This window comes from Pan troglodytes, chromosome 4 (assembly GCF_028858775.2).
Source record: "Pan troglodytes isolate AG18354 chromosome 4, NHGRI_mPanTro3-v2.0_pri, whole genome shotgun sequence".
Taxonomy (NCBI): Eukaryota; Metazoa; Chordata; class Mammalia; order Primates; family Hominidae; genus Pan; species Pan troglodytes.
In genome coordinates, this window is record NC_072402.2 from 137,587,278 (window position 1) to 137,613,864 (window position 26,587).

The 26,587-nt window shown below is 51.5% G+C and overlaps 1 protein-coding gene across 5 annotated transcripts in view; it reads right to left on the reverse strand.

Annotated features, from left to right (window-relative positions):
• Window positions 1-26,587, reverse strand: part of NRG2 (neuregulin 2) — a 199,765-nt gene that overhangs the window by 25,435 nt on the left and 147,743 nt on the right. For all 5 annotated transcript variants that reach the window (XM_003310853.6, XM_003310854.6, XM_063810737.1 and 2 more), the window contains exons 2-4: window positions 17,694-17,865; window positions 11,173-11,291; window positions 2,062-2,182 (exon numbers count right to left, since the gene is read on the reverse strand). In XM_003310853.6, coding sequence (XP_003310901.2) covers window positions 2,062-2,182; window positions 11,173-11,291; window positions 17,694-17,865 — 412 coding nt within the window. The remainder of the gene's footprint in view (window positions 1-2,061; window positions 2,183-11,172; window positions 11,292-17,693; window positions 17,866-26,587) is intronic.

Here is a 26,587-nt window from a genome sequence, read left to right on the forward strand (position 1 = left end):
AAAGGGAACAGGGCACTATCTTCACAATGGCTCAGGCTCCTGCCTCTGCTCCTCTCAGATTTAGCTGGGCAGGACTCAGAGGTCCTAGGGGTGCAACCTTGCTGGCAGGGCCCTCCTGGAGCCCACATATCTCACCACTCCCTTGCCCACACCGAACTCTAGCACTGGAGCCCTGGCCCCCATGGCCCTCCTCAGCCCTGGCACCTGTCCTGAGGGGCCAGAACCTTCCCTGCCCGGACGAGGGCTGACTTCAGTGACAGTGCTGGATCCCTTCAAGGTTTGGGGTCCAAGGGGCTAGGGAAGAGGAGAGACCTACCTAGTGTGTATGTCACAGGGAGGAGGAGGGTGCAGGAGACAAGGAAATGGGGATGCAGGGCTGGGTCATCCCTGTGAGGTATTCCAGGACCCTGATGAATTTCTAGTAGATCTGTTCCAAAGAACTCTGAGCAAGTTTCACAGCTAGAATGTTCCCTAGGGTCTGTCATACTAACATGGCAGCCTCCTAGAGGCAGGAGGCGGGGAAGGATGAGGGGCTGAGTTTGGGTTGAGAACTTCCCTAGAGGGCCTGTTGTTGCTACTGGGACTCTCCTCTAAGGTTCGGGGAGGGGGAGAAGGAGGTGGCAGCAGGGGCAGGGTGGGGCCAGGGAGGAAGCCAGCTGAGGAGGCCAGCTGGGGCAAGAGCCATGGTTCTGCCTGGCAGTGTGGGCTGGGTCACCCAGCACTGAGGTGAGCATAAAGGAGGTGCGGCCCCTCGTTACCATGTTGTTAGGTGGAGGGGTCTTGAAAAGTCCTGGCCTTCTCAGACCAGGCTCACATTCCCGGGCAAGGGTGTGCCCAGGAAGGGGGCTGTGGATCTAGAGCGGGAGATCAGAGGCAGGGGAGCTGAGAAGCGTTGAGTCTGACCTTGCCTGGGGGAAGGTCAAACATCTCTCTCTGAATCCCCATCAATGTTTTGGTGGCCTTTGCCCAGATGCCATGGGAATGGGGCAGCTTTAGCACCTTGCCAGGGCTCTAGGCTTGGGCTGCTTTGAAACACTGAAGTTATTAACTAGGCCCCCCTCCCACTCCTCTCCTAGATCTGTCTGGAGCCTATGCTGCCCTCACCAAGCTCCCCTCCCCTCCTCACACACTCACCAGAGAATCTGTCCAGGGGGCACTGTAGGCCCAGCTGCCCAGAAGATCTGGCTGGGCCTGAACAAGCCCTCCCTGACAGCCTCTCTCCCACCTGCCTTGTTTGCTATGGGGAGTGGGTGGTTCTGAGCTCCTTGGAGTTCCTGCTGGGGCCACCCTGCCTGGCTGGTGAGCAGGCTCTGGCCCCTGGGGAGGCTGAGAGGCCCCAGCCTGAGCCTCTCCTCCACCCTGACCTCCCCCATTGGGCCATACCTAGAGTAGTGTCCTTGCTGGTATCCCCTCATCCCATGGAGTGGGGGCTAGGGGCTGAAGGGACACAGGCAGCACCCAGGGATGGCATCTTTGTACAATGGGGTCCTGTAGGGCAGAAGGGCAGCCAGATCCTGAGGTCAGTACTGGGTTCTGGGCAGACCCCTCTTCTCCCCTCAAGACTACAGGAGCAAAGGGCTCTGGAACCTGTGCTCTGCCTGGCCCTGCCAGGCTCCTCACTATTGGGGAAGATGCAGCCTGGGAAATGTTCATTAAGAACAAAGTTTGGAGAGTTGCTGAGAGATGGGGAGGAAAAGAAGTGGGGGAAAGAGAGACTGAGGGAGGCAGAGAGAGAGAGAAAGAGAAACCCAGTGCCCAGTGCCTAGGGCATAGACTAGCATCCCCATCTCCCTAAAGGGTGTTGGTGAAAGGGTAGACATCAGGAGATGGGGTGGGTAGGGGCCTGGGAAATGGGGACTGCACAAGCCCCTGTGCCCCTTAGAGCTTATATCTCCTTATATTCCAGGAAAGGGCTAGGAAGTAGGGCAAAGCTTCCTGTCTACACCCCTTGGGGACCTCTTGTCAGTGGCTTGGAACCCTCTTTTCCTAGAGCCCTCCACTTCTGACCCAGCATCTCCTACCCTGTTCTTGCTCCCATGCCCACCCCTACTGGTCACTTACTTGCAGGAGAGCTGGTTGATGCCCTCGATGTAGTAGCAGACGCCTCCATTGACGCAATAGGACTTGGCTGTCTCGTTGCACTTCCGGGCGTGCCCCGACCAGGATGACAGGGTGGTGCTCACTGAGGGTATGAGAGACATGTGCCAGTGACGCACTGAGACTATCCCTAGGCCCCAGGAATCATCTCCTTCATGCCCCACGTCAAAACTGGAAGATGACCAGAGGCTGCAGGAATGACTGGGGAGGGAGGTCTGGTGGTCCCTTCTAGTCACAAATAAGGCAAAGGAGAGGCCACCATGAGCTCTGCCCGTTTACCCAGTACAACCTTGCACCCAAGCTCTAGGCAAACTTCCAAAGGCCAGGAAGATTTTCATTCTTTTGTGGGGGGAGCAGGGTGAGAAGAGAGCAGGAACTGCTTCCTCTGCTGAATAAGGGCCCACCTCTCCCCTTCCCTGCCTGGCTTTCCGGGGGCTCCCCTGCAAGTGGTTGAGATGCTGATGTCTCATGTGGGGAACAAACGCAGGAGGCGGTGCAAGAAAGAGACACCTACACCCACCTGCATGGCTTGGGCTCTCATGGTGGACCAGGGAGTGGCTGGAAGGGAGCTGGGCCTTCAGGGGATGGCACCTTTAGGACATGGTCATTTTCTAAGATCTGGAGAGATGTTGGGGGTAGGAGGAACCCTAGCTTCTACTCTCTTCCCCCATTCTCCAAGGTCTGGGCTAGCTCCAGGAATGCTTCAAAGGCTACTATGCCCCATCTCCATAAGCATCTGGGGTCTTCTCCATATCTCCCCACCCCAGACAGCCCCCTCCTCCCTGACCTTATCAGCTGTTGCCCCTAGAGGGAGCCTCCAGGTCTCGGACAGCCCCAGCCATAAATCACGGGTTTCAAGTTGTTGGGGAGGAGACAGGGCCGGGGAAAGGGAAGGGGGCAGCTGGGATGCAAAACTGGGGGAGAGCAAGGCTGGGCCTTAAGGCTTCTAGCACAGACTGCACGTCCGATTGACTGGACTCATTTGAGAAATGAACATCACTGAAGCTCTGCTCCTCATCAGGGAATGGCATCCAGAAAGCTGGCTTCAAGTGAACATTCTCGCCCCAAACATCAGTTTTAGATAATGCCCCATCCAATCCGGACTGGACAGCCAGAAGCAGGTCCTGCTCCCCTCAGCTCCCAGGGCCTCTGAGGGCCTCTCGTTCCCACCCAGCCCAGCAGTGGCCTCCTGAATGAGGTGGCCCAAGCTACCCCAGCTGGCCCTGTCTCCTCAGGGGTACTGGGTCTCTCCACTCCCCTCAGTAATAGGGGTGGAAGTGAGAGGAGGAGGAGGAGGGCAGGCAGTCGGCACCCTCAGTGTTTAGACATGTGGGGAGACGGATGGAGCGCGGGGGGCTGGGAGTGTATACACAGCTCTGCTTCTGTATATGTCTGAGGAGCATGCTGATAAAATCCAGCGGGCAGGGCCGGCTTCACCGTCCCCTCCACATCATGCCTGCTGCTGAGCTGGCATCCCGGAGCCCCACCCCTGCTGAGGTCTCCCTCCTCGGCTCAACCCCAGACCCAGCTGGAACCCACGTGCTGGCTGGAACTGGAGACCTCCTGCTGATCTTTGCCCCACTTCTGGGTCAGTGAGACCCAGGGAACTAAGAAAGGGACAGAGAAGAGAAGCAGCTGAGGTACCACGCCTGCCACTTGTAAAATCTCCTTGCTGGGAGAACCCTCGAGGTTGTCCTGCCCTTCATTTACATCGCACAGGAGAGTGGAGAGAGAGAAGGCAGCGAAGTGTCTGGCCAGAGTGCAGTGTGTGTTGCAACAGAGCCTCAGGGCTCCTAGCCCCTGGCTGTACATCCTCCCCATCAGCACCCAGGCTTGACAAAAGCAGACGAATGCAAGCGCAGTGAGGACTGCAGGCCTGGGCCCTCCTGTGGGTGTTGGCTAAGCCAGAGAAATCTCAGCCTGGATCTGCCAGGCCCAGCCTGGTGTCCTCTGCAGTTGTGGGTGGCACAGACTGCCCATTGCTGTGCCCATTGTTTCACCCCAGTCAAGTGAGCAGTGGACAGCAGGGAGGATGCGGGGTTGGCCGGGGCCACAGTTGCACACTTGGGCTTCTCACATATATGTCTGTGCTCATCGAGGCTTTGGGAGGCCAAGGACAACTCCTGAGGAAAGATGGGGCCTCCCCAGCCGAATGCATTGAGCCTGCGCTGCCAGTATGCGGACGAGGCTGGGACCCTGGGAAGGTAAAAAGGGAAGACATTTGGGGAGCCAGTCACAGAGGGTGTGGGGAAAGAGTGACCACGGGTGTTTCCATCTCAGAAAGGCCACTCCTCTATAATGGCAGGGCCTTCCCAAGATACTGCAGCCCAACTCTGCCAGTGGCAAAGCCATACTCCAGGGAGATTTCCACACGGGAAGAGCTGCGCTCACGCTGTAGCGCAGTTACACTGTTCTAGCACGCGTGGGCTCCTGAGGCAACGTGTCTACACACCCCTGTCAGCGTATCCATATCTCTCACTATGGTTGCCCGTGTTTGGAGAAGTGAAGGTGACGTGGACTCTCCCTTTACACCTCCACGAGGATGGCTCACAGCACCCCAAACTCAACAAGTCCAAAACTGTGCTCTGCACCATCTGCCCTACCCACCTTCTTCCCCAGTCTTTCCTATCTCCGTGACCAAATGGCACAAACCAAAGTCCTAGAGGGCATCTTTGATTTCATCCTCCTTTATTCCCCTATAGCCATCTGTCACCAAGGGTTGCCATTTCCACTTCCTCAAGAGACTCCATCCATGTCTTGCTACCTCCTCCCCTAGTCCAGGCCACCATTGTCTCTTTCTTTGATGGCCACAATAGCTTCCTCTCTGGTCTTTCTGCCTTCACTCTTGCCTTCATCTCCTTTACTTTGCAGCAGCCACAGTGGTCTTTAAAATATGTAAATTGTATCAATCTTCTATTACCAAAGCTCTCCAGTGGCTTCCATTTGCACTCAGAATAAAGCCCCCAACTTCTTCCCAGGTCTTATCTGGGCTTCACCACCTCTCCCACTTCATCTCCCATCTTTCTCCTTCAGTATATTTCAGACTATGCTGGTCATAGTTCTGCTCCTTTAATAAGCCAAGTAGTCTCCTGCCCAGGATGTTCAAAATACAACAAGTGTCTCAGGGAGGCCTCACCTGACTTCTTAAGCTGGTCAGGCTCCTCCCTTATTCCCTCGCTTAGCTTCATATACTTCTACTTATAGTTATTCTAGCATAATTACATGACTAAGTGTGCAACTGTTTGCTTTCTTTTTTTCCCAAGACAGAGTCTTGCTCTGTTGCCCAGGCTGGAGTGCAATGGTAAGATCTCAGCTCACTGCAACCTCTGCCTCCCGGGTTCAAGCAATTCTCCTGCCTCAGCCTCCCAAGTAGCTGGGATTACAGGCATGTGCCACCATGCCCAGCTAATTTTTGTATTTTTTAGTAGAGATGGGGTTTCACCATGTTGGCCAGGATGGTCTCGATCTCCTGACCTCATGATCTGCCTGCCTCAGCCTCACAAAATGCTAGGATTACAGGCTTGTGCCACCGCGCCCAGCCAACTGTTTGCTGTTTAATGCTTAGTTCCTTCACTAGAATGTAAGCTCCATTAGGGCAGGAGCCATGTCTGACATGTTTACCCTGAACCCCAATGTCCAGCATGGTGCCTGGCACATAACAGGTGCTTAACAAATATTTACTGAATGAATGAATGAGAAAATAAATATCTTATTCTTTGGGGGAAAAAAGTGCCCTGTGCTACCATCCCAGGGACTAGTCTGGTATCCTTGGCTGATAATATCATCTTTTTGGTAGATTAAAGGACTGTCTCCTTTAAATGCAAACATTCCAAAAAGGTCATTAGGGGAATGAAAATCAAAGCCACAATGAGGCCAAGCCAATGGCTGGCTCACCCCCGTAATCCTAGCACTTTTGGGAGACCAAGGCAGGAAGATCACTTGAGACCAGGAGTTCAAGACCAGCCTGGGCAATGTAGCAAGACCCCATCTCTATAAAACATACACATACGCACACACTCTGAGATACCACTTTCACTAGGATGGCCAGAATCGAAAAGAAGGATAATAACATGTGGTGGTGAGGATGTGGAGAAATTGGAAGCTGTATGCATTGCTGGTGGGAATGTAAAATAGTGTAGCTGCTTTGGAAAGCAGTCTGGGAGTTCCTTTAAAAATTAAATATGGTCATGATGTGCTCCAGAAATTCCACTCCTAGATGTATCCCCAAGAGATTGAAAACCTATGCTCACACAAAAACTTGTGCCCAGATGTCCACAGCAGCATTATTAATAACAGCCAAAATGTGGAAACAATCCAAATGACCCAAGAATCCAAATGACCCAAGAATCCAAACTTATGAGTGGATAAATAAAATGTGGTATGTCTATACAGTGAAATAGTATTTAGCCATAAAAAGGAATGGAGTACTGATCCATGCTACAACATAGATGAACCTTGAAAACATTATGTTAAGTATAAGAAGACAGTCACAAAAGGCCACATATTGTATGATTCTATTTGTATGAAATGTCCAGAATTAGTGGTTGCCGGGGCTGGAGAGAGGGAGAAATGGGAGTGGCTGCTAAAGGGCATGGGGTTTCTTTTTGGGGTGACAAAAATGTCCTGAAATTAGTGGTGATAGTTATATAACCTTGTGAATATACTAAAAACCACTGAATTGTATACTTTAAAAGGGTGAATTTTATGGTATATAAATTATATCTCAAAAATTAATTTAAAAAAGCACCCGGGAGGAGTAAGCCCAGGAAGTTTTGATGAACCGTTAGTGTCTTGGTGTGAGTTTATCAGGGCCCCTGAAGAGTGACAGTGGCGGGGTGGGAGCTGCTGCTGTGGAGCTGCGTCCCCGGCTGCCCACAAGTGCAGCTGCTTTTCACCTTTGCTCATGGAGAAAACTTCTGCTTGTCCTTCAAGACTCAGGTCGAGTGCTCCTTTATCCATCGAGGCCCCTTTCCCTTTGATAAATTGCCTACCTTCCTCTCAGTTTGTTAGAAAAGGCAGACCTTTTAGAGTTCGGGTTTTAGTTTCCTGCCATTTGAGGGACTTTCTTGGGGGCCAAGACTGCGACTTCCCAGAGCTCAGAGCAAGATCTTGTTGAATAAGCGCTTCTGAATGCGTGACTGACATGAATGTGCATCTGTGTGTGTGTGTGTGTGTGTGTGTGTGTTTAAACAGCCAGCTTTTGCAAGACTCCAGGTAAGAGACTGGCCCAGAGGCCTCTCCAGGGCTTCCATGGTCCTATGACACCCCAGGTCAAACCTGCCTGTCCTCCGGGGCAAAGCCTGACATCAGGGGCTGGTACAGCCACCTCAGGACATTCCCAAGCTCCCTTTCACCTGGGATGAGACATCTGTTTCTCTAACTCAGAAGTGGGTTGGACCAAGCTATTGTGTTAGCACCGCAAACTTCCTGCCGACTCCTCCTGCCCGCCAGTTCAGGAAGGCAGGAGCCTCTTGTGAGCTGGCAGAGCTCTGACTATAAGGAAGGCCTACTCTAATTTGTGGAAGGAGCCCTGGGCTCCACCTGAACAGAGCAGTAGCCACTCAAGAGCCAAAGTGATGCCACCCGAGCAGCCTGCTGCTCCCCGATGACCTCCCTGTACCCTCTTCTAGCTGCCCTATCCCTGTAGCCCTGGTTTCCCTTCGGCCTGGGCGGGCCAAACCAACCCACCTTGGGATGAGTCAGAGGGGGCAGACCACAGGGTGTGGTTGCTGCAGGTCTCATGGGTTCTGTGGATAAACAAGGAGCCTGGGCATCTCTGCCTGGGAAAACATCCCCAGCAGGGGCCTCCTGGTCCCCAGCAGTGGCCCTGTTCACCTGTTCAAGGGTAGGCTCTTGCCTGCCATGGACTGCACATGGTAGCAGAAGTAGTGTGGTATGTGTTTGTGTGTGTGTGTACTGGTTAGGTGCACAGGATGTCAGCCTCAGCATCAAACTCAGAATCCCCGAATTTTAGAGGGAAGGGGGCTTAAAGATCATCTAGTTCAGCCCCACAACGGGAAAACCAAAGACTGGTGGGGTGAAGTGACTTACTCAGGGTTGCATGACGTAGAGCTTGGACGAGACCAAATCTCCAAACTCTTTCCCCTGCTCTGCCCTGCCGCTGCCCTGGAGGGTCAAGAGGCAAGAAGGCTGCAGGAAGCTGGGATTCCAGATATGCCCTCAGTGCCCTGCCCAAAGGTGCCACTGTCTGGTTCCTAAACTGATCACAGCATGGCCTGCTGAGGGCTGACAGTAATCCGTGTGTGGGAGGGGACTGCAGCTTATCTGAGGGGTCTCACCAACTCTGGCCACAGGCCCCAAGCCCTGTGCAAGAGAGAGGGCACTCCTGTGGTTTTCTGCACGGCAGCCGCTCCCACTTTCTCTGCTAACAGCACCCCTTCGGGGAAGTGCTTTTCCATGGAGTTCTGACCAGGCCTTCACTCACAGTGCCCTGCCTCTCAGTAGCCCCTGTGCACACACAGACAGGCCAGGCAAAGATGGCCCCACCCTCCAAGCACAGTGACTGGTCAAGTGGGTCACATGACCTGGCAGGGTCATTCAGAATCCATCCTTGTGACTGTACTTATGGACACAGAGACAAAGCCATCTCTTTTCTCCGGGTGGTGGGCTGGGATGGGGTAGATCTGGACCTGTCTGAGACCATGGCCTCCTCTTCCCACCCCACTCCCCAAACATGAGAGAGGCCCATTTTACAGTAGGAAAGAATGAGGCCAACACATAGTGAGAGAAACTGTCTTGAGCCATCCTATGAGTTCTTGGACTCTTCCTCTGAGTTCTTAGATTCTGTCATGCCTGGGGCCAGTTCCACCTCTGAACTTACCAGTTTTATAAGCCAATAAATAAATCCCTTAAGATAGGCTTAAGTTAATTCTAGTCAAGAAAGTCTTGACTAATAAAATAGGAAGGCCCCAAATCCAAAGTGGATCTGAGAATGTCTGACCACTACAGCAGAGGTGGCAGGTGCTAGACCCCAGACACAGCCCACTTTCCCAAACTTGGGATAGGATGAGAGAAGTAGGAGCTCAGACACCCTCCCTGCTGTCATGCCCAGGCTGGGCCATAGAGGAGGCAGTAAAGACCTTGGAGCAGGTTATAAGTTCTCTTATATAATATTTACCAGGCACCCACTGTGAGCCAGGTGCTGTGCTAGACCCTGAGGCTAGGGTGGTAGACAGACTAGACATAGCCCCACAGAGCTCAAAGACTAAGTGTTTGCCAACTACTTTTACATCGTACAGCTCTATCATTAACTAGGTGTTTGACTTCAGGTGAAATATTTAATCTCTCTGAGCTTCTTATTATTTATAAAATATATCCTGGCTTTGAGTATGGGTTCATGGGATAATGTGGAGCTTGGCTCAATAAATACTGGCTATGATTGTAACTTCCAGGAGAAAGCATCCTCCCTGTTCTCCCCTCTCCTGAGGCTCACAGATTCACTGGGATGGCCACGCCCACAGAGAAAGTTCAGCAATAGCATGAGAGTTGAAGGCTAATCAAAGGCTAGAATTCAAGAGATGCCATCAGAGCATGGTTGGCCAAGGAGTGGCCCAGGAGTGGAGCCCTAGCTGGGAGAGACGCTGCAGTGGGTTGGGATGGTCAAGGAGGAAGAGATGAAGCCATGGCCTCCTCTTCCCACCCCACTCTCCGAACATGGGAGAGGCCCATTTTACAGTAGGAAAGAATGAGGCCAACACATAGTGAGAGAAACTGTCTTGACCCATCCTATGAGTCAGGATGGCACAGGAGCAAGAGTAAGAACGGAATGGACAAGGGACTGACGGAAGTTAGGTTGGAAAGATCATTTAGGCCAGGGTGTTGAGAACAAAGTCCCTGTTCTGTAGTTCTATGGGGTGGGGAACATGACAGGATAAAAGCACCTTAGGAGGCTGCTGCTCTGGTTCAGGTGACTAGGGATGAAACCCAAGCCAGGGTTACCCTTGAGGTATAGTTAGAGCAGAAGAGGCAGGTGTGAGAAAGATCCAGAAAGAAGACTGGCAAGGACATGGAGACTCAGACTTATTAGACACAGTGGCAAGGGAGACCAAGGAGCACAAGGGGCTGGGAGGATGGGGTGTCCCTCACCAGGACAGGAAGACAGGGTCTGAACTAGGTTTTTGTCTGAGGGTCATAGGGCAGAGAGTGTTCCAAGTAGTCTTTTAGACCATGCTAGGTTTAGGGCATATTGGGAGGCTGTCTGGTGGAAATAGAGGCAGGTAATGACAGATACAGGATTATATTCTGTGATGAGCAGGACTGGAAGTGAACCCCAATAAATAGGTAGCCACATGCACACTCAGTCTGTGTGTGTTGGGGGGAGGAGAGTGATCTGTGGGATTTAAGGTACTCAAGCTAGAGTGGAGAGGGCACTGCCTGAGGACAGGTAGTTTTGGCAGAGAGGCAATCTCCCAGTCAAGGGAAAGAACCAGGGCCTGAGAGGGCAGTGCAGCAGGAAGGCAGCCTCTACCCTGAGGCTGGGTCTGCCACTGTAGAGACGAGAAGGTAAGAGGTGCCGTGAGGTCCTGACCTTGCAAGACTTCAAGGAGTGAGGATGGCCTGTCAGGGAGGAGTTTGCCCTCCCTGAACAGAGGCTGCCACCAGGGGCCCCAGGCATCCAAGCTGCCCACCCGTGGCCCAGTGGAGATGGCTGCCTGTGCTCAGGTGCCCAGCAAAGCAACAGGCAATAGGCAGTCAGCTTGCACATGCCCCAGGCCTGCCTCTCCCTGCAGCCCCACTCCTGGCAGCCCAGCCTCCTATAATTGCCTTCTAAAAATATCCTTCCCCCACCCCCACCTCTTGATTTCAAAATATTTAGTTTTCAGGGTATTTAAAATGAGAGCTGGCAGCTCTTCCAGGCCCAGATAACAAAGCTAAACATTTATGCTTCGACTGCATTTCTCTGAATCGGCTGAGATCTAGGGCTTGATATGGCAGCAGCAGGAGGGAGGGGAGTTGAGTGCGAGATGGATCACATGCAGGCCCCAAGGCTGGGGGGCCACTGGCCCGCCCTGCCAAACCCCTCTAGGACCCTTCCCTCTGTCCGGGCCCACCTACCGCTGTTGACGTAAAGCCGGCCCCGGACGGTGTCCTTCCCCAGGATGTTCTCGGCCTCGCAGACATACTCCCCAGCGTCCTCCACCTTCACCTTGTTGAACTGTAGTCGTGAGTTCTTTCTGGTTAGGGAGGGGATAAAAGCGGGGAGAGGCGTGAGCCAGGGCCGGCTGTGGCTCCCCAGCAGTCACCCAGCGGTTGCCTCTCTCCACAGAGCCACAGTGGCCCTGCAGCTTAGATGGGAAGGAGATTCCCTCCGCCCAGCAATTTCTGGAGTCCAGGTGGGGCACGGAGTCCCTGCAGCTGCAGGGAGCCTTGGGCCCTTAGGACAACACAGGGCAGGACTAGTGGCTGCTCACATGTCCTAAATCTATGATCCCTCACATCCGCTCTTCTAGGGCTGGACCATTGTAACATTCTTCTGGGGGAGTAAAGCCAGGCCCTGTAGGAAGTCACATGGCCACCTCCCTCATTCCCAGCTGCCTCTGCCTCTCCTGGGAAGTGGCAACCTGTCATTCTGGGTATGCAAGACCTGTTCCCAGATACCCGGGAGGGCAGCTGTCCTGACGGATTCCCATGGTGATGGTGCCCAGACTCCTAGTCCAAACCTGGGGCTCTCCCTTGTTCTCAAAATCAGCGCTGCCACTAAGGGGCACTCTGTGGCTTCTCCAAGGGGTTTTTGTTTCATTCATTCATTCAACAAATGTTTACTGAGCACTTCCTGTGTGCCAGGAGCTTGTACACCTTGGGGAACAAAAAGATCCTGGACTTGATCCTCAGGGCCAACCTGGGTGTTCTCTGCTTACAGAAGGGAAAACTGAGTCCTAGAGGGACTTCCTGACTTGCCCAAGGGCACTCGGCAAGGCAAAGGCAGAGGTATGCCAGGAGCTGCAGTTCATGAGGACATGGGCTATCTCTGAGAAAAGCTGGGGCTAGCCCTGAAGCTTTGCACCTAGTCCCTGCATGCTGAGAACTGTGTGGCCAGGACTGGGCGGATCCCCCCAGTACTGTGACTCTAGGGCACCTGGCCTTGGTCCCCCTCTTCTTTCTGAAGCCCCAGCCAAACCTCTCCTTCCTTCTCAGAGTTTCCCTGCACCTACCCCAGGGTGCTTAGGCTCTGCAAGGGCCTGTTCACAGCCCTCACCCCTTCCTCTGCCTCCAAGGGCCAGCACGAGCTCTGGATAAAGCCTGGGATCCCAGTCTGGCCCCCAGGAGGAAGCAAGAAGTAACATGGTAATTTCTGCACATAGTATGATCACCTCCTCTTTTTAGTGCTGAATTAAAAAGCCAGATTTCCAGCCTATGTGTAGTGGGCTGGAGAGATGGGGGAATACGAGGGAGGGCAGTAGAGCCATCATTGCCCTGAGCCTAGGGGATGTAAAACTGAGCTATGGAGCTGATGGGGTAAGGAGGCTGAGGAGAGGCAAGCAGATAGGCTGGGCCAGGGTCAAGGAGACGCAAACTGGCCCACAATCCCTACCTGGGCTGTCTCCACCTCTGATGGGGAGCCTTTTCCCAGGCATCCTGGCATCCTTACCCCAAGGTCCTCCAAACAAGGGCACTACAAGATGGTCTTGTCTATAGACCCTATTGCTATGGTAATGTCCTTGCTGATGCTGTGGTGACAGCTGCTTAACTATACCATATTCTTCCTGGCTCAAGCTGGTCTCTGTCTCCTTGGCCTGGTGCCGGCCCACAACCCTCTTCTGTCAATTATAGTTTGTTCCCTTCATTAAAGAGAGCCCTGGAGGCCCCTCTGACTAAGACAGCATCTCTTTCCCTGCTCCAGCCAAATTAGATGCCACAAACTCCAGCTTCCCCAGGGTATGGCTTCTCTCACTTCCCTGTGCACACACCAGATTAGCAGGGAAGGGAGATTGCCTGAGGGTCCGGGGGTGGGGGTGTTGATGCACAGGGGACTCAGAGCCAGATTCTCCTTGTCACCCCCCTGGAATTCAGAGGCGCTTCCCTTATACAGCATCATATGTAGCAGGATGTGGCAGAATGTTAAGGAAGGATTCCCCACATGCAGGCATGTGAGACCTGGAGAAGGCAGGCACAGGTCTCTAGGAGTGCCCCTTCCTTCTGAGGAACAAGAAAGAGGCGGGGGACAGAGATAATGACCCTGAGGCTTGCTGCAGATGTCCTAGGTTAGCAGCTGTCTGATGATTTCATAGAAGCCGGCCCCAGAGATGCACACGGGGCTCTGGGTCCTGGCTAAGGGGCAGGGCTCTGAGGGTTTCTCAGCCCCCGCAGGAACTGGAGTCACCACCTTCTCCCTCCTCACTCCCAGCTCCAGGTGGAAGCCTGAGGAGCCAGGACTCTCCTGTCTCCCTGGCAGGCCAGGTGCTGTACTCTGCTCCTGGTGTCCCATCACATGCTGACCCAGGTTTGCCCTGAGATGGTGACCACGCCCTCCCCCCTCCCCCCTACCTCCCCAGCTGGTTCTCTGCTGGCAGGGACAGGATCTGGGCAGCTGTGTCCTCCACATTTTCCTCAGCGCCTACCCCCCCGCCCCCTGCCTGCTCAAGGGGCCTGTTCCAGCCTGCCCCTCATAAACAAGGGAACATGCGATTCTGCAGGGAAGGCCCCGTGCCCAGGGTTTGGGGGGGCAGTTTGCTCCTGGCACAGGAAGGCTTGGGTGAGATGTTTCAGTGCAGTGGGCACAAAGACAGACAGCACCCTCTGAGGAGGGGTCTCTACAGGTCAACAGAGATGCCCAGACAGAGTGCGGCCCGGGCAGGGAGAGTGCTAGGAGGTAGGGGAGCCAGCTGTTGTGTGGGCAGACAGGACAGAGAACATTTTGCCAGAAAGCAGACTCCTGCCACTGCCCCTGGCCCCTCTACTAGGTGAGATGTGTAGTGTAGGATGGGTAGGTGTGCAGGTGGCCGTTCTCTCTAAGTCACTCCGAGGGCGCCTTGGTCGCAGGGAGCCAGAAGTTCTCTATGATGGCCCACTCCTCCACCACTGACAACTCACTGCTGAGAGCCCAGGGGCAGAACAGGGAGAACAGGGAAGTTTCCAGATGCAGCAAATGGGGCAGGGCCCTGAAAGGTAGGGAGCAGGGGGCACACTTTAGACTCTTAGGGGTCCATAATACCCAGGAGGAGAAGACCAGTCCCTGTTTCTGGATTGTTTAGATGAAACTGAGGCTTAACCAGGACAGTAACTGGTTCAGAAGGCTAGAACCATCCAAAAGGTCTCCTGCCCAGTCTCAGTGGGACTCTACACCCAGGAGAGGAGGGCTAGTCCTGCAAGATTCTCATCAGTTCAGCCCTCAGTGTAGAGCTCTCTGTCAGGTTCTATAGCGGAGAAGGGGGTATCTGGGTACAGGGATCCAGGCTTTGAGGCTCTCTCATGCTGGAAGGAGAGACAGATCCCTCTACAAAGCAATGAAGCCATGTCTAAGGCACCATGGGAGGAGACAATGAGAGCTGCCTAGAGGGCTTAGGAAGGTGTCCCAGAGAGAAGACAGTTAAGCTGGGCCTTGGAGAGCCTTGCCAGGGACAAGTGAGGGGAGGAGGGCTGCCAGCATAGGGAACAGCCTGGGCCCAAGTCCAGAGCCATGAAAGGAAAGACCAGCGGCTGAGAGTGTGGCAGTGTGAGGAAACTGCATGGCAGTGACTTGTAGGCCAGGAAGAGGAGTCGGAAGAGCCCCAAGGCTGTACCTGGCATGCAGTAGGCTCTCAAGCTCTGTCTTGAATGGATGACTGAATAGATGTTCCTGTTAGAAAGATCATTTCCCGTCAGACACTCATGGGGGTCAGTGACTCTGTGGACCTCTAGAATTACAAACAAACTGGGTACATAAGCCACATTTTTTTTTCCTGAAGAAAAGGACAAGGTGTCTACCAGATTCTATAGTAGAAGCTAGACTAGAGACTCATGAAGGTAAGTTTTGTTTTGTTCACTGACATATCTTGAGCCTCTAGCAGAGTGCCTGGCACATAGTTGATACTCAATACAGATATTTTAGATTCAGAAATGAATTCTCAGAGGGGCCTGTGGTCCAGAAAAGGTGGGGAGTGGCCAAGAGTGGGACAGAGGAGGAAGGCTCGAGGCAGGGAGGCCAGATAAGAAATGTGCAGGAGGAGGGAAAGAGGCACGACCCCCTGGGCAGACGACAAAGGGTCAGGGGTTGAGCAGCAGAGAGTCTGGTTGAGCCACAGTTGAGAGGGGAACACATGAGGGAGAGAAAGGACTACAGCAGGCAGGGGAGAGGCCAGATTGGGCCTTCAGAATCAGAAATGTCTGTGAGGCATCTCAGGTGTGGTATCTAGTGTCTCTCTGGCAGCATGGGTCTGGAGCTCAGGTAAAAAAGCCATTGTGTCTGGATATGGAGACTTGGGGTCTCAGATTCTTAAAGCAACAGGAGAAGGTGAAATCACCCACAGGCGGAAAGGGAGGAAAGAAAATAGTGAGGCCCAAAGCTCAGGAAAGTTCCAGCATTGATGGCAACTAAGAGACAGTGTCCAGACTCACAGCAAGACTAGGAGGAGCACCACAGGGCCCCGGGGAGCAGGTATTCCCAGGCCGAGGCCGCTGAGAGGCCTGGAGGCCTGAGCCAGGAAGTGCAAAGATAACTGGGGTTTCTCCAGGACCACAGCCATCGAGAGGTTGGGATGTAACTGAAGGGCAGATTCCAGCAGGTCAAAGAGTGAGTGGAGGACGAGAGTGCGCAGTCAGTGGGCATGAGGCTAGCTCCCTCAGTGACTTCATATGGTGGTGGAGGGCGGAAGTGAGATGGGGCAACCGCTGGAGGGCCAGGGGAGCAGCAGCGTGGAGGGACAGCATTTGAGAAAAAAAGTCATGGGCGTGGGTTTGTTGGTAGGGAGAGAAAGCTGAAGTTACCAGAGAAAGGAGTGAGTTGGTGGTACCAGGGCTCTGTGGGTGTGTGTGTGTGTGGTGGGGGGGAATGTGCGGGAGGGAGGGTGAGTATGAGTGTGTGGCACCAGGTAGGGTGGGATGATGATAGGCAGGTTGTAGACATGTTTGGGAGCCATGAGGAGGGAAAGGGGGGCTCTCCTGACTTTCGTCACTGCAGTGAAGTAGGGGAGAAACCATCTTCTAGAAAGAAAGGATAGGAGGGAGACGGAACCCAACTGCCCCAGCTCCAAGAAGCCTGCCCATTCTCTCCAGCTTGGAAGCAGCCTTGGTAGGGCAGTGAGAAGGGGTGGGGTGGTCTCGGAAGGTGGGCTGGGTGGGCAGCCAGAGCTTCTTGCCAGTGCTGTAGACAAGGGACATATAGAACCCCCCACTCGCCACTGGCCATGGCAAGTTCCTTAGGAAGCGGCATTCTTTCAGCCACAAACCTTTGATCTAAGCCAAACTCTTCCTTAATTACATTCTGTTTTCTGCCAGGATCATTTTCTTGAGTGATCAGTTTTACTTCTGCTCCCCATTCTTGGAAGGAGAATCAGAGAACTGGAAGTAACTCCCAGTCCCCTGACTCCTTTAACCTCTTTTACAGGTTCCAGAGTCTGAGGGCCAGAGGCAGGGCATGGACATCCAGCCCCACATGGCAAACCCAAGCAGCCTGCCCAGCCCTGGCCTTCTACCACTTTTTGTTGTGGGCAGGCTGGTGTGCTCTAAAACCATCCTAATTTGCATTTTGTGTGTGTGGTGGGGTGGTGAGGAGGAAAATGACAGCCAGGAAAGGAGTGGTTGTAAGCTATTCTGGGAGGGAGGGTAGAAAAGGTTTGGGAGCTCCTCAGTCAGAGAGGGAAGGCCACTAGGTCCCCGGAGCCAACAGAGCAGACATCAGGTAGAATGCCTGTTTAGCTGGCAGGCAGGGGTTTTCCCCCTTGCTTCTCCTTGAGAGGCAGCAGAGAGGTGGTGGGCTGCCTTGGACTAGCGGCTTCTCTGGTGCCAGAAGCCCCCTGCCTGACCCAGCCAAGATGGAAGACAGGCCATCTCCCATAGCCTAGAGACTCAGGGAACTTCTCTGATTCACTTCCCTGGAGCACTGATTCAGGATTAAAGACAATTCTCAACTTTTAGGGGGAAACCGTCTGAGGAACAGAGTTCTCCAACACCAATCAAAGTGTTGCTCCCTTTTCCCTTACCTAGCTTTCTGACAACTGACAGCTTGCTAAGCTGAGAAACCAGCCCATCATGTGTGACCTCCCAGAGGCATTCTGGAGTCAGGGTCTTTCACCAAAGATTGCCAAATGTTGGGGCTTTCAGACACTACAGCAGGTTTTTCAAGAAGTTTTAGAGATGAGCAGGGTCTTCCACTGATCAAGCTGACTGTGACAGTCAAATTGCCTTCAACTATCCAGAGAAGTTAAAGGCTTAATTCTTGTCTGTGGTCTGCAAGACCCTGGGCCACCATGACCAGAGGGTCCCCGAGCTGCAGGAAGAAGGCTGGGAGTGGCAAGGAAGGGGAGTATGGAGAGGGGCTGGGACTGGTTCCATGGGTGAGTCTGGGGGCACAGCCCTGGCCTCTGCCCAGTTCAGGCCACTCCTTCTCGAGAGGAGGGAGGGCAGCTGCTTGGATGGAGGACAGGCTGGATATTGCTTACCTGCCGTTGCCATATTTGATGCGAATGTCTCGGCTGCGGTTGAGCTCCTTGCCATCCTTGAACCAACGGTAGGAAGGCTGGGGATTACCGGCTGCTGCCTCACACTTCAGCGATTGCTTCTCACCCACCTGTCCTGTCTGGCTCTTCATCTTCTTCAACTTGGGCCGGGTGGCTGTGGGTTACAAGGCAGGTAGGTGAGCACGGTGGTGGTAGGGGCAGTGCCAAGCATGAGTAGTGGAGAGTAAGGGCCACTGTCTTTGGGCTGGAACTGGGGATGGGAAGGGTGATCCTGAGAGCCACCCCTCCTAGTGTCATTTCCTAGTTCAATTCAATAAGCATTTACAATGAGTCTGTGATGACATCAATGTAGTTATAACTTATGGAGAGTTTCCTTCATGCCTTGAATGGTATGAAGCTTTACATTAGCTTATGAAACCTTCACAATAACCCCATGAGCTCACAGAAATGGTTAAACCCACTTACAGATGGGGAAACGGAGGCTCGGAATGGTGAAGTCACTTCCCTAAGGGCAGATGATGGAACTGGGATTCAAACACAGATCTCCTTGACATCAGTGCTCAGGATCTAAAATCATGGGTAACAAGCCATGGGGCTGTACTGGTGGGCTCAGGCCCAATCACGGATGCAAAGCTGCAAATGCCAAGCTGAGAGGCTGTCCCCATTTTTCTTAAACGCCATTCTATTTCCGCATGCCCCAGTCTCCCATGCTTCACTTCCTTGCTCCTCTCCCCACCACCAAAATACAAAACAAAACAAAACACACACACACACACACACACACACACACACACACACACCCTGAAAGAGAAAGTACTCTCTTCTCAGGAAGATGAAGCTAAGCCAGTGCTCGTGCTGAGGTGTATAACAATTTCCAGTGGGATAGTCCCTTACAGGATACACAAAGCCTTCATGCAGGCTCTCGTTTGGTCCCTGACCTTTGTGAGGCAGTGTCATACTGACACTGATGGTGCAGATGAGACTCAGAGAGGTGAAGAAACTTGCCTGAAGCCACATAGCCAGGCAGCCACAGAGCCGGGACCAAAGCTCAGGTATCATGATTTGCCACGTGTTAGGCTGGTAGCAGGATGGTGTCTGATTTTGTGGTCTTATTTCTCTCTGTGAGATGGTTAAAAGCCTTCCAGTAGCAGAAGGGAGGGTCTGTTGGAGCCAGGGAGTTGTCTGGGAACTGATTGGCCCTGTCTCGGCCATTGGTCCTTTCCCTAGCAACTCAGAGCGCTGACAATGGGCCAGAGCTGGCTCTGGAGAAAGGCAGGCAAGAGGGCCTGGCTAGAACAGGGGTCCCCTCATTGAACTTCACCCTGAGCTGCTGCATATACGCAGGGAGTAGATGAGAGGGGCACAGGGCACAGAGGAAGCACAGAAAGGAAGACTTTAAAAATGTATGACGTAGGCTTACGCAATGATTCTCGTAAAATAATTTTGTTCATTTTAGAAAATTAAAAAATACAGAGGAGTGAAAAAAGAAGAAAACAAAACCATCCTTTGTCTCCATACTCATAAATAACACCTCCCCCCATTTTTAAACAAAATGGAATCAATGCCATTTGTGGATAATAATAACAATAATAGCTAACCTTTGTTAAATGCTCTCTATGTGCCAGGCTCTATGTATTCTTTCATTTAATGAAACAGTGTAACTCTTTCGCCTGGGTGTTAAATATTAATAATAGCATTTCCCAAAGTGAATTCTATAAGCAGGAGTATCTGGAGAGATGAAAACAGATACTACTTGAGAAGAGGGTTCCATGGGAAAATGGGTTTGGAGAGCATGTGGGTTAAGCATAGTTAAAGAAGTATCTATCAACTTCAGCATCGTTCTCTAAGTGGGGGCCTTGAAACCTTTTTTCTTGGAACTCTTGGTAGCATTTCAAGGAAATGAAAGTTATGTGGAACAAATTCTATGACTTATATGTGTATTTATTTGTGTATATATATATATTTCAACAATGATTCCATTGAATATATATATATAAACATATATTTTGACAGATATTAACATGATTCAAAATTCAAGAAGTGAAAAGAGGTATATGGATTAAAAAACAAGTCTCTCTCTAACTTCTGGCCACAACCACACAGTTGTCTTTCTAGGAGATAATCAATCTTATCGGTTCCTTTGACCTCCTTTCAGAAATATTTTATGCATATACAAATCCCGCACCCCCGAGTATTCACACACTCAGTTTTTCTTACAGCATCATTTTTCATGGTTGCATAATGTTCCTGTATGGGTGTATCATAACTTATGTAACTGATTCCTGTGTGGAACATTTAGCATGCCCCCTCCCCCTTCCCATTACAAACAACCCCAAAAGAACATCCTTGCAGCTTTATCTTTGCACACACCCCATGTATACTGCTGTATGGGGGAGGATGGCTCTAGACTCAGGCTGTCTGGCTTTCAACCCAGACTTTGCTACTTGTTAGATTTGTGTCCAAGAATTAACTTCATTCGTTTGCGCCTCAACTTCCACAGCTGTAAAATACAGGAGATAAATAATAGCTCTTACCTCTTGGGATGATGGCTGTGAGGATTATATGAGACAATGCATGTAGAGCCTGGCACATAGAGAGCATTTAACAAAGGTTAGCTATTATTATTATTATTCACAATTATTTCCTAAGGCGATCTTCCTAAAAGTGGAATTGCTGCGTCAGAAGGTACGCAATCTTTCTCAGCTTTGTACATTGCCAAATTGCCCTTTGGAAAGGTTGCACCAATTTGCGCTCCCCCCAGTGAATGACAGTGCCTGTTTTTTCCACACACTCACCAACACGAGGTATTATCATGTCTTTAATCTTTGCTAATTAGCTAGGCAAAAGATAACGTCTCTTTGTCGTTTTAATTTGCATTTATTTGATTACTGATGAGGCTGAACATTTTTCATAAGTGTATTGGCCCATTGTATTTCTTCTTTTTGAATTGCCTGTTCATGCATGCAGTCTGTTTTCCTATTGAGTGCTCATCCTAGTGATTTGTAAGAGCTTTTTATAAATATTAAGGCTATTAACCTTTTGCTACAAAGTTTTTTCCCCTCAGTTACCTGCTTTTTTTATATTGCTGGTTCTTCCTCTTCGTCTTTTTCTTTTCTTTTCTTTTCTTTCTTTCTTTCTTTCTTTTTTTTTTTTTTTTGGCACCCAGAGATTCTATGTGCATCAATCTAACAATCTGTTGGACTTTTTGGAACTTCATTATTCTAAGTGTGACTGAAATCCTGCCTTATCTTCCTTCCCTTACCCACCTCCCTCCCTCCTGCATCTGCTCTCGAGTCCCCAGTCATTGCTTATGTTAGGTCTTAACCCTGGATGCTAATCGGAATCACATGGGAAGCTTTACAAGTCAGGTACCTGGGACATATCCTAGGCATTCTGAAGCAGAAGCTGTGAGTGTGGGTTCGGGTTGTGGGTTCTAAAGGGCTCTTCAGGTGTGTTCCTTTATTTTTGGAAATGTAACATACATTCAGGAAAGTGCACATATTATAAGTGTATATAGCTCAATGACTGGTTACAAACTGAACACATATGCACAGGTGGCTTTGTGCTAAGATTGGGTTGACACCTGGTGATGATCTAACCTCTTGGTCAAGTGATGACCTCCAACTAGTCCCTTCTCCTTTCTTATGAACTGGGGACACAACACCGAGAGCTCTTATCAGGTGCTAAAGTTTCCCCTTACCCCACTTGGAGTGTGTTGACTTTTCTTGCAACTCAGAGACAAGGGAACTGCCTGTCTCCACCATCATGAGCCACTTCCCTCCCAACAAGATGGTGGGGGATGGCAGTGGCAGCTGGTGGGAGGAAGCAGGGGTTACTCTACCACCTTGGTTCCTGACATGAGTTCCAGTGCTATATTATGCACTGAGCCTGTGGCCACTGCTTAGTGGTGATGGTGATGGGCTAGGGGGATGTGTTACATAGAGACTGCTCCCAGAAACAGTAGGCATGGCCCTAATTCAGAGGGCCTGAGGAACTGAGAGCTCCAAAGTAATCGCTGGCCACCAATGGAAAACACAGGACCGCATTTCAGATCACAGGGAGCCCACTCCATCTAGTGAGAACCTTGTGTGACTCAGTAGCCATTTCTGGATAGTCCACTCACTTCAGAACAACCCTATCTAGTTCACCTGTTCCTTATTCATTTATTCAGTTCATTCCAAATGAATTCATTCATTCATTCAACCATACCAAGAAATAAGCATCCTACTGTTAGGGAGCCTGAATTTTAGTGAGGGGGACAATAAACAAAACATCAACAGGAAATATGAGACAGTTAAAAAAAAAAAGCAGCTGGATAAAGACCCTAAGGTGGGAATGAGCTTGATGAGTTCATGGGGCCAAAAGAGGCCTATATGGCTGGAAGATAGTAGAAGATGGGCAGGGTCTGAGGGGAGCTTGGAGAGGTAGGCAGGGCCCAGGTTGACATGGGGCTGTGCAAGCCAGGATGAGAAGTCTGGATTTATTTTGTACATTAAAAAAAACTATTTATGTGCCTACTAGAAATTTTTTAATTACATATGTGGATTGCATTATATTTCTATTGGACAGCCCTGGTTTAAAGGATGACAAAATAAAAATAACCATACATTTGAATCATGCCACGTTCTTTACAGAGTTTTCTTTTATAGCTCTTAACGGTTCCTCGGAATCATCTGTGATGCTAAAAGCCATGCCTCCTGCTCTAGCAGCTGCAAGTCCTGGTCTTTGCTCACAGGCAATCCTAGTTTGCAGTGATTTGAAAGTTGAAAGCCAGGGTTGGGCAAACCTTGTAGGAAAGTTCCTTGGGGTCAGGGGGCAGTGGCAGCAGCTCAGGTGGCAGGAAAGAGAAGAATGTACACCAGATGGCCTCGGAACAATGTCCTCCACATCCACACTCCTGGGCCTAGAGCCCTGCCAGGTTTTCTGTGGCAAAGATTGAGGTGGCCTCCCCAAGATGGCCCTGGATTGGTTTTGTAGGTGTGCTGGGAAGGCATTAGAGGCTATAAGTTGGGGGATGACCTGATCTTACTTTCTGCATGTTAAGCTCATTCTTATCCTGAGCCACCATCCTTTCTCTATGCATCCTCTAGCCATTGGATCTAGTACCAGGCCCTGGGGTCATGTGGGATAAGGCTGAGGGGCTGTTCACATAGCAGACATTTGTGCATCCAGAGACAGCTCTAACGGGACCTCAGACATGACTGGGCTAGATCAGCCCCTCACCTAGACACCCTCTCTGAGCTAGGTCTGGTATTGCCTGTTTCTCTTTTACAGCCCAGGGCCCACACTACAATGCTAGTGTATGGGTATAGAGATCATCACACCATGTCTCAAGAATGTCTTGGGGCCAGAGCTGAACCAAGCAGAGGAACAGGCTTCCTGGGATGCATGGGATCTGTCAGGGAAAGAACTGAAGCAATGCAGTGGGCAGGCATTTATCCCCCATTCAGTCGACACTCTGATCCCTACCGCTGCTCCTTCCCCACAGATGGAGGGGTAGGCAGCAAGCTGATGGACTACTTGGGCCCTTGAGTATTGAGCACCTCTCCTTTCCCCTGTTTATTGAATGCCTGCTATGAGCCAGGTTCTGTGTTTGGCCCCAGACAGAAATGATCCGCTGTATATGGAGTAACCACCCCTACTCCCCAAAGAGTTTAGCTTGTCCCCTTCTGTTGTTGTTTTGTTACATAAGAAATTTTTGTTGTGAAAAAATTACACAAGTAAGGAAAAAGAAAAACACATTTAAATCAATTCAATTACCAACAGAGAGAAAGCCACTGTAGGCATTTTCAAATGTCTCCCAAAAGACTTTTCTCTCCAAAATGCTTTATATCCCATTTTTCTCAGTCAATATACATTCAAAACATTTTTCCAAGTCTAGAATCATTTCAGTAGCTGCATAATATTTCATTGTTCAGATAAGCGTATTAGGTTGTCTCCAACGTTCTGCTAATAATAACAATATTGCAATGAATTTCTCCATAAATTCAGCTTTGTGGCTGAAGGGAGGAGCAGCAGTCCTGGGGGTTCATGCATATTTTCTCATGCAGAAAGGGGACCCTCAAAGGTCCAGCACACAGAAGAGTGGACAGATGAGAGGCATCTAGCAAAAGCAAGAGGAAGTTCTGTGTGCACAAGAAAGGGGAGAAAGTTCCCAGCACTCTGCACCCATGGCCATTACTGACACCCTGATCCCTGCAGCAGCTCCTTCCCCAGAGACGAAAGGGGCAGGTGGCAAGCTGATGGCCTACACAGGTTTTTGGGTATTGGGCAGCTCTTCCTTCCCCTAAGGTTTCCTCCTCAGACCAAGCACCCTCTGCTGAGCTCCCATACTCCTTGGGTTTTGGGGGAAGCCCAGAGGCTACTTCATCCAGTTCTCTTCCTCCTGGGACAAGGGTTCACTGGAGTTGAGGTGTGGGGATGTGGGGAGGTCTCCCTTGGCAGCTTTATAAGAACAAGAAGCTCTCTCAAGGATGGCCCAGGCCTCCACAAAAAGATTCTCCTCCAGGATGGGCTCCATAAAACTTTAGGACACCTCCCCATGGTTGCCATGAGTTGGGCCACAGGGTATCCAGTGGCTTCTGCTTCCTATCTCCTGGTGCCAAGCCAGGGCTTCTGGCCTGTATCTGTTTGACAGGCCATCCCCAGGAAGCTCCTCATTAAAGATAGCGACAACAGCAACAACAACCAGGACTGCTCCCTTCCCACATCCCAGCCCCGAGGCCAGGGGGTGCCGCTGCTGCCAGCAGCTTAACCTCATTCCTCTCGGCAGTGGGCGGTGGGTGCGGAGCCTACCCAGATCTGAGAGCAAGACAGACGCTCAGGACATGGCTGGGCAACCCAGCCAGAGAGGACCTGGCTCTGCCTCCCTCCCGGCACCCAGCGGGCAGGGGCAGCAGGCTCTTAAAAGGGTTAATGATCCTCACCTCATGACTAAGGCTGAGCAGTTCCCTTTGCAGGGCAACACCTGGAGACAATGTGGCCAGCCTGCCTGGCATCAAAGTTTCCCACTGTCCTGCTGCTGGCCAGCTGCAGGCCAGCCCCCTTCCCACCCCTGTCCCACCCACAAAGTGACTGCAACCTATTGGAGGTTAATTACAGACTCCAAGTTCAAATGAGAAAGAAAAAAAAAAAACCCACTAAGCTAAAAACACAGCTGGTTTAAGTAGGCACAGACGGCCTAGGCAGCCAGGCATCCTACCCATGGCCTGCAGAAGAGCAATTTCACACTCACAGGACAGACTCCCAAAGGGAGTGTATGCCCAGCTGGGCTGCTTAGCTTTCCCTGAGCCACATTTCCTCAGTCACCTAAGCCCAGCTCAACGCCTGGGCTTGCTTTGCCCTCTTCTTACATCCATCCAACAAATACCCACATGCAACAGTCCCTATGATGTACGAGGCACTTACCAGTCACCAGGGATTTGGTGCCAAATAAGACATGGCCCTGGTGTCGGGTTGGTCTCTGCCTCCTGTTTAGGGCTCCCACAGAGGCTGATCCTCAAAGAGGACCACCTTCCCTGCACCAGTGAAAACCAGCCTAGACCTGATGGGCTTTCAGCTCAGCAGCCCAGGTGCCTGGCACCTCAGCTGCAAGGTGGAGAACAGGGGCCAGGCCAGCTGGGATGAGAACTAAAGAGGGGAGGCAGAAGCTGCACCAGGAGGGCAGATAAAGAAGAAGGGGAAGGGAAGAGGAGGAGACAAAACTTGGCAGCATGAAGACCAACAGAAATGATTCCTGCCTTAAAGCTTCACCTGCCCATCCAGAAGCACCCATCCACTGACACCCAACTTGCAATGTGAGGGCAGGTATGCACAGGCCCAGGCCTGACCACCAGGGACAACACTATTCCCACCCACAGCCCCCTCTGCCAGGAGCCAAGCATCCTGAGAGAAACACTGGCCTCCTCAGGGCTCTGCAAGGCCAGGGAGAGATGCCTCATCCCCAGAGTCACGCAGGTCCACGCCACAGTGCTCCACCCAGCGCAGGGCTGGGATACAGGCACACGAGTAGCAGAGATGGGGGATGAGGAGGTTGTCACCTATGTCTGGGAGAGATGGCACAGGTTCACAGAGCAGGGCAGCAGTTGCTGGGGTAGGCATAGAGATACCCAGTACAGATGCCTCAGTCTCCCTGGGTTCTTAGCAGTGCTTGTGGCACAGGCTGTAGACACCTAGAGCTGGCACGGATGAGGCACAGAGGAAGCAGAGCAGGAACAGGGGAAAGAGAGGCAGCTGAAGACACAGCAATCCAGGTCTTTGTCCCAGTCTCCCAATTTCTCAACTGTCTGCCCTTAGATAAGTAGTTTAGCCTCTCTGGGCCTCAGTTGACTCATTTATAAACCACACTCTGTCTATTTTAGAGGAATAGAGCAAGAGAAAGCTCTCTATGGAGGGATGGAAGGCCTCTGACCACTATCATCTCTTCAGCTGCTGAGGGCAGAGGTCGGGGACAAAGCAGAGATGGCAGTTCTGGAAAACTGTTACCATTTACCCAAACTCTGTTTAATCTCCCTACTGGGGAAAGCTGGGCTCTGGGCCAAAGTCTTGGGCCCTGGCCCAGGAGAACCTTCTGTGGAAAGGGCCAGCTGTGGGTGGACTAGGCCGTCTCTTGCTCAGGGAATTCAGAAAGGGCCAAGAAGGGGATCCCAGAGCCCCATCCTCTTTGGGGTGGGCCTGTGCTTCCTGCCTCCTTGGCCTGGCTGGAGAAAGTTGTTTCTGAAGCTCTGAGTCTTGGGGAAATGTAGCAGGGGTTGGGGAAAGGGGGAGGCACCCTGTACATGCAGAAAAGACTGGCTTCTCAAACTGGGATACATGCAAAGCTATAGGATGATCTCAGGGCCTCTTTCTGAGGGTCTGCCAAGCTTATTAATAAGGAA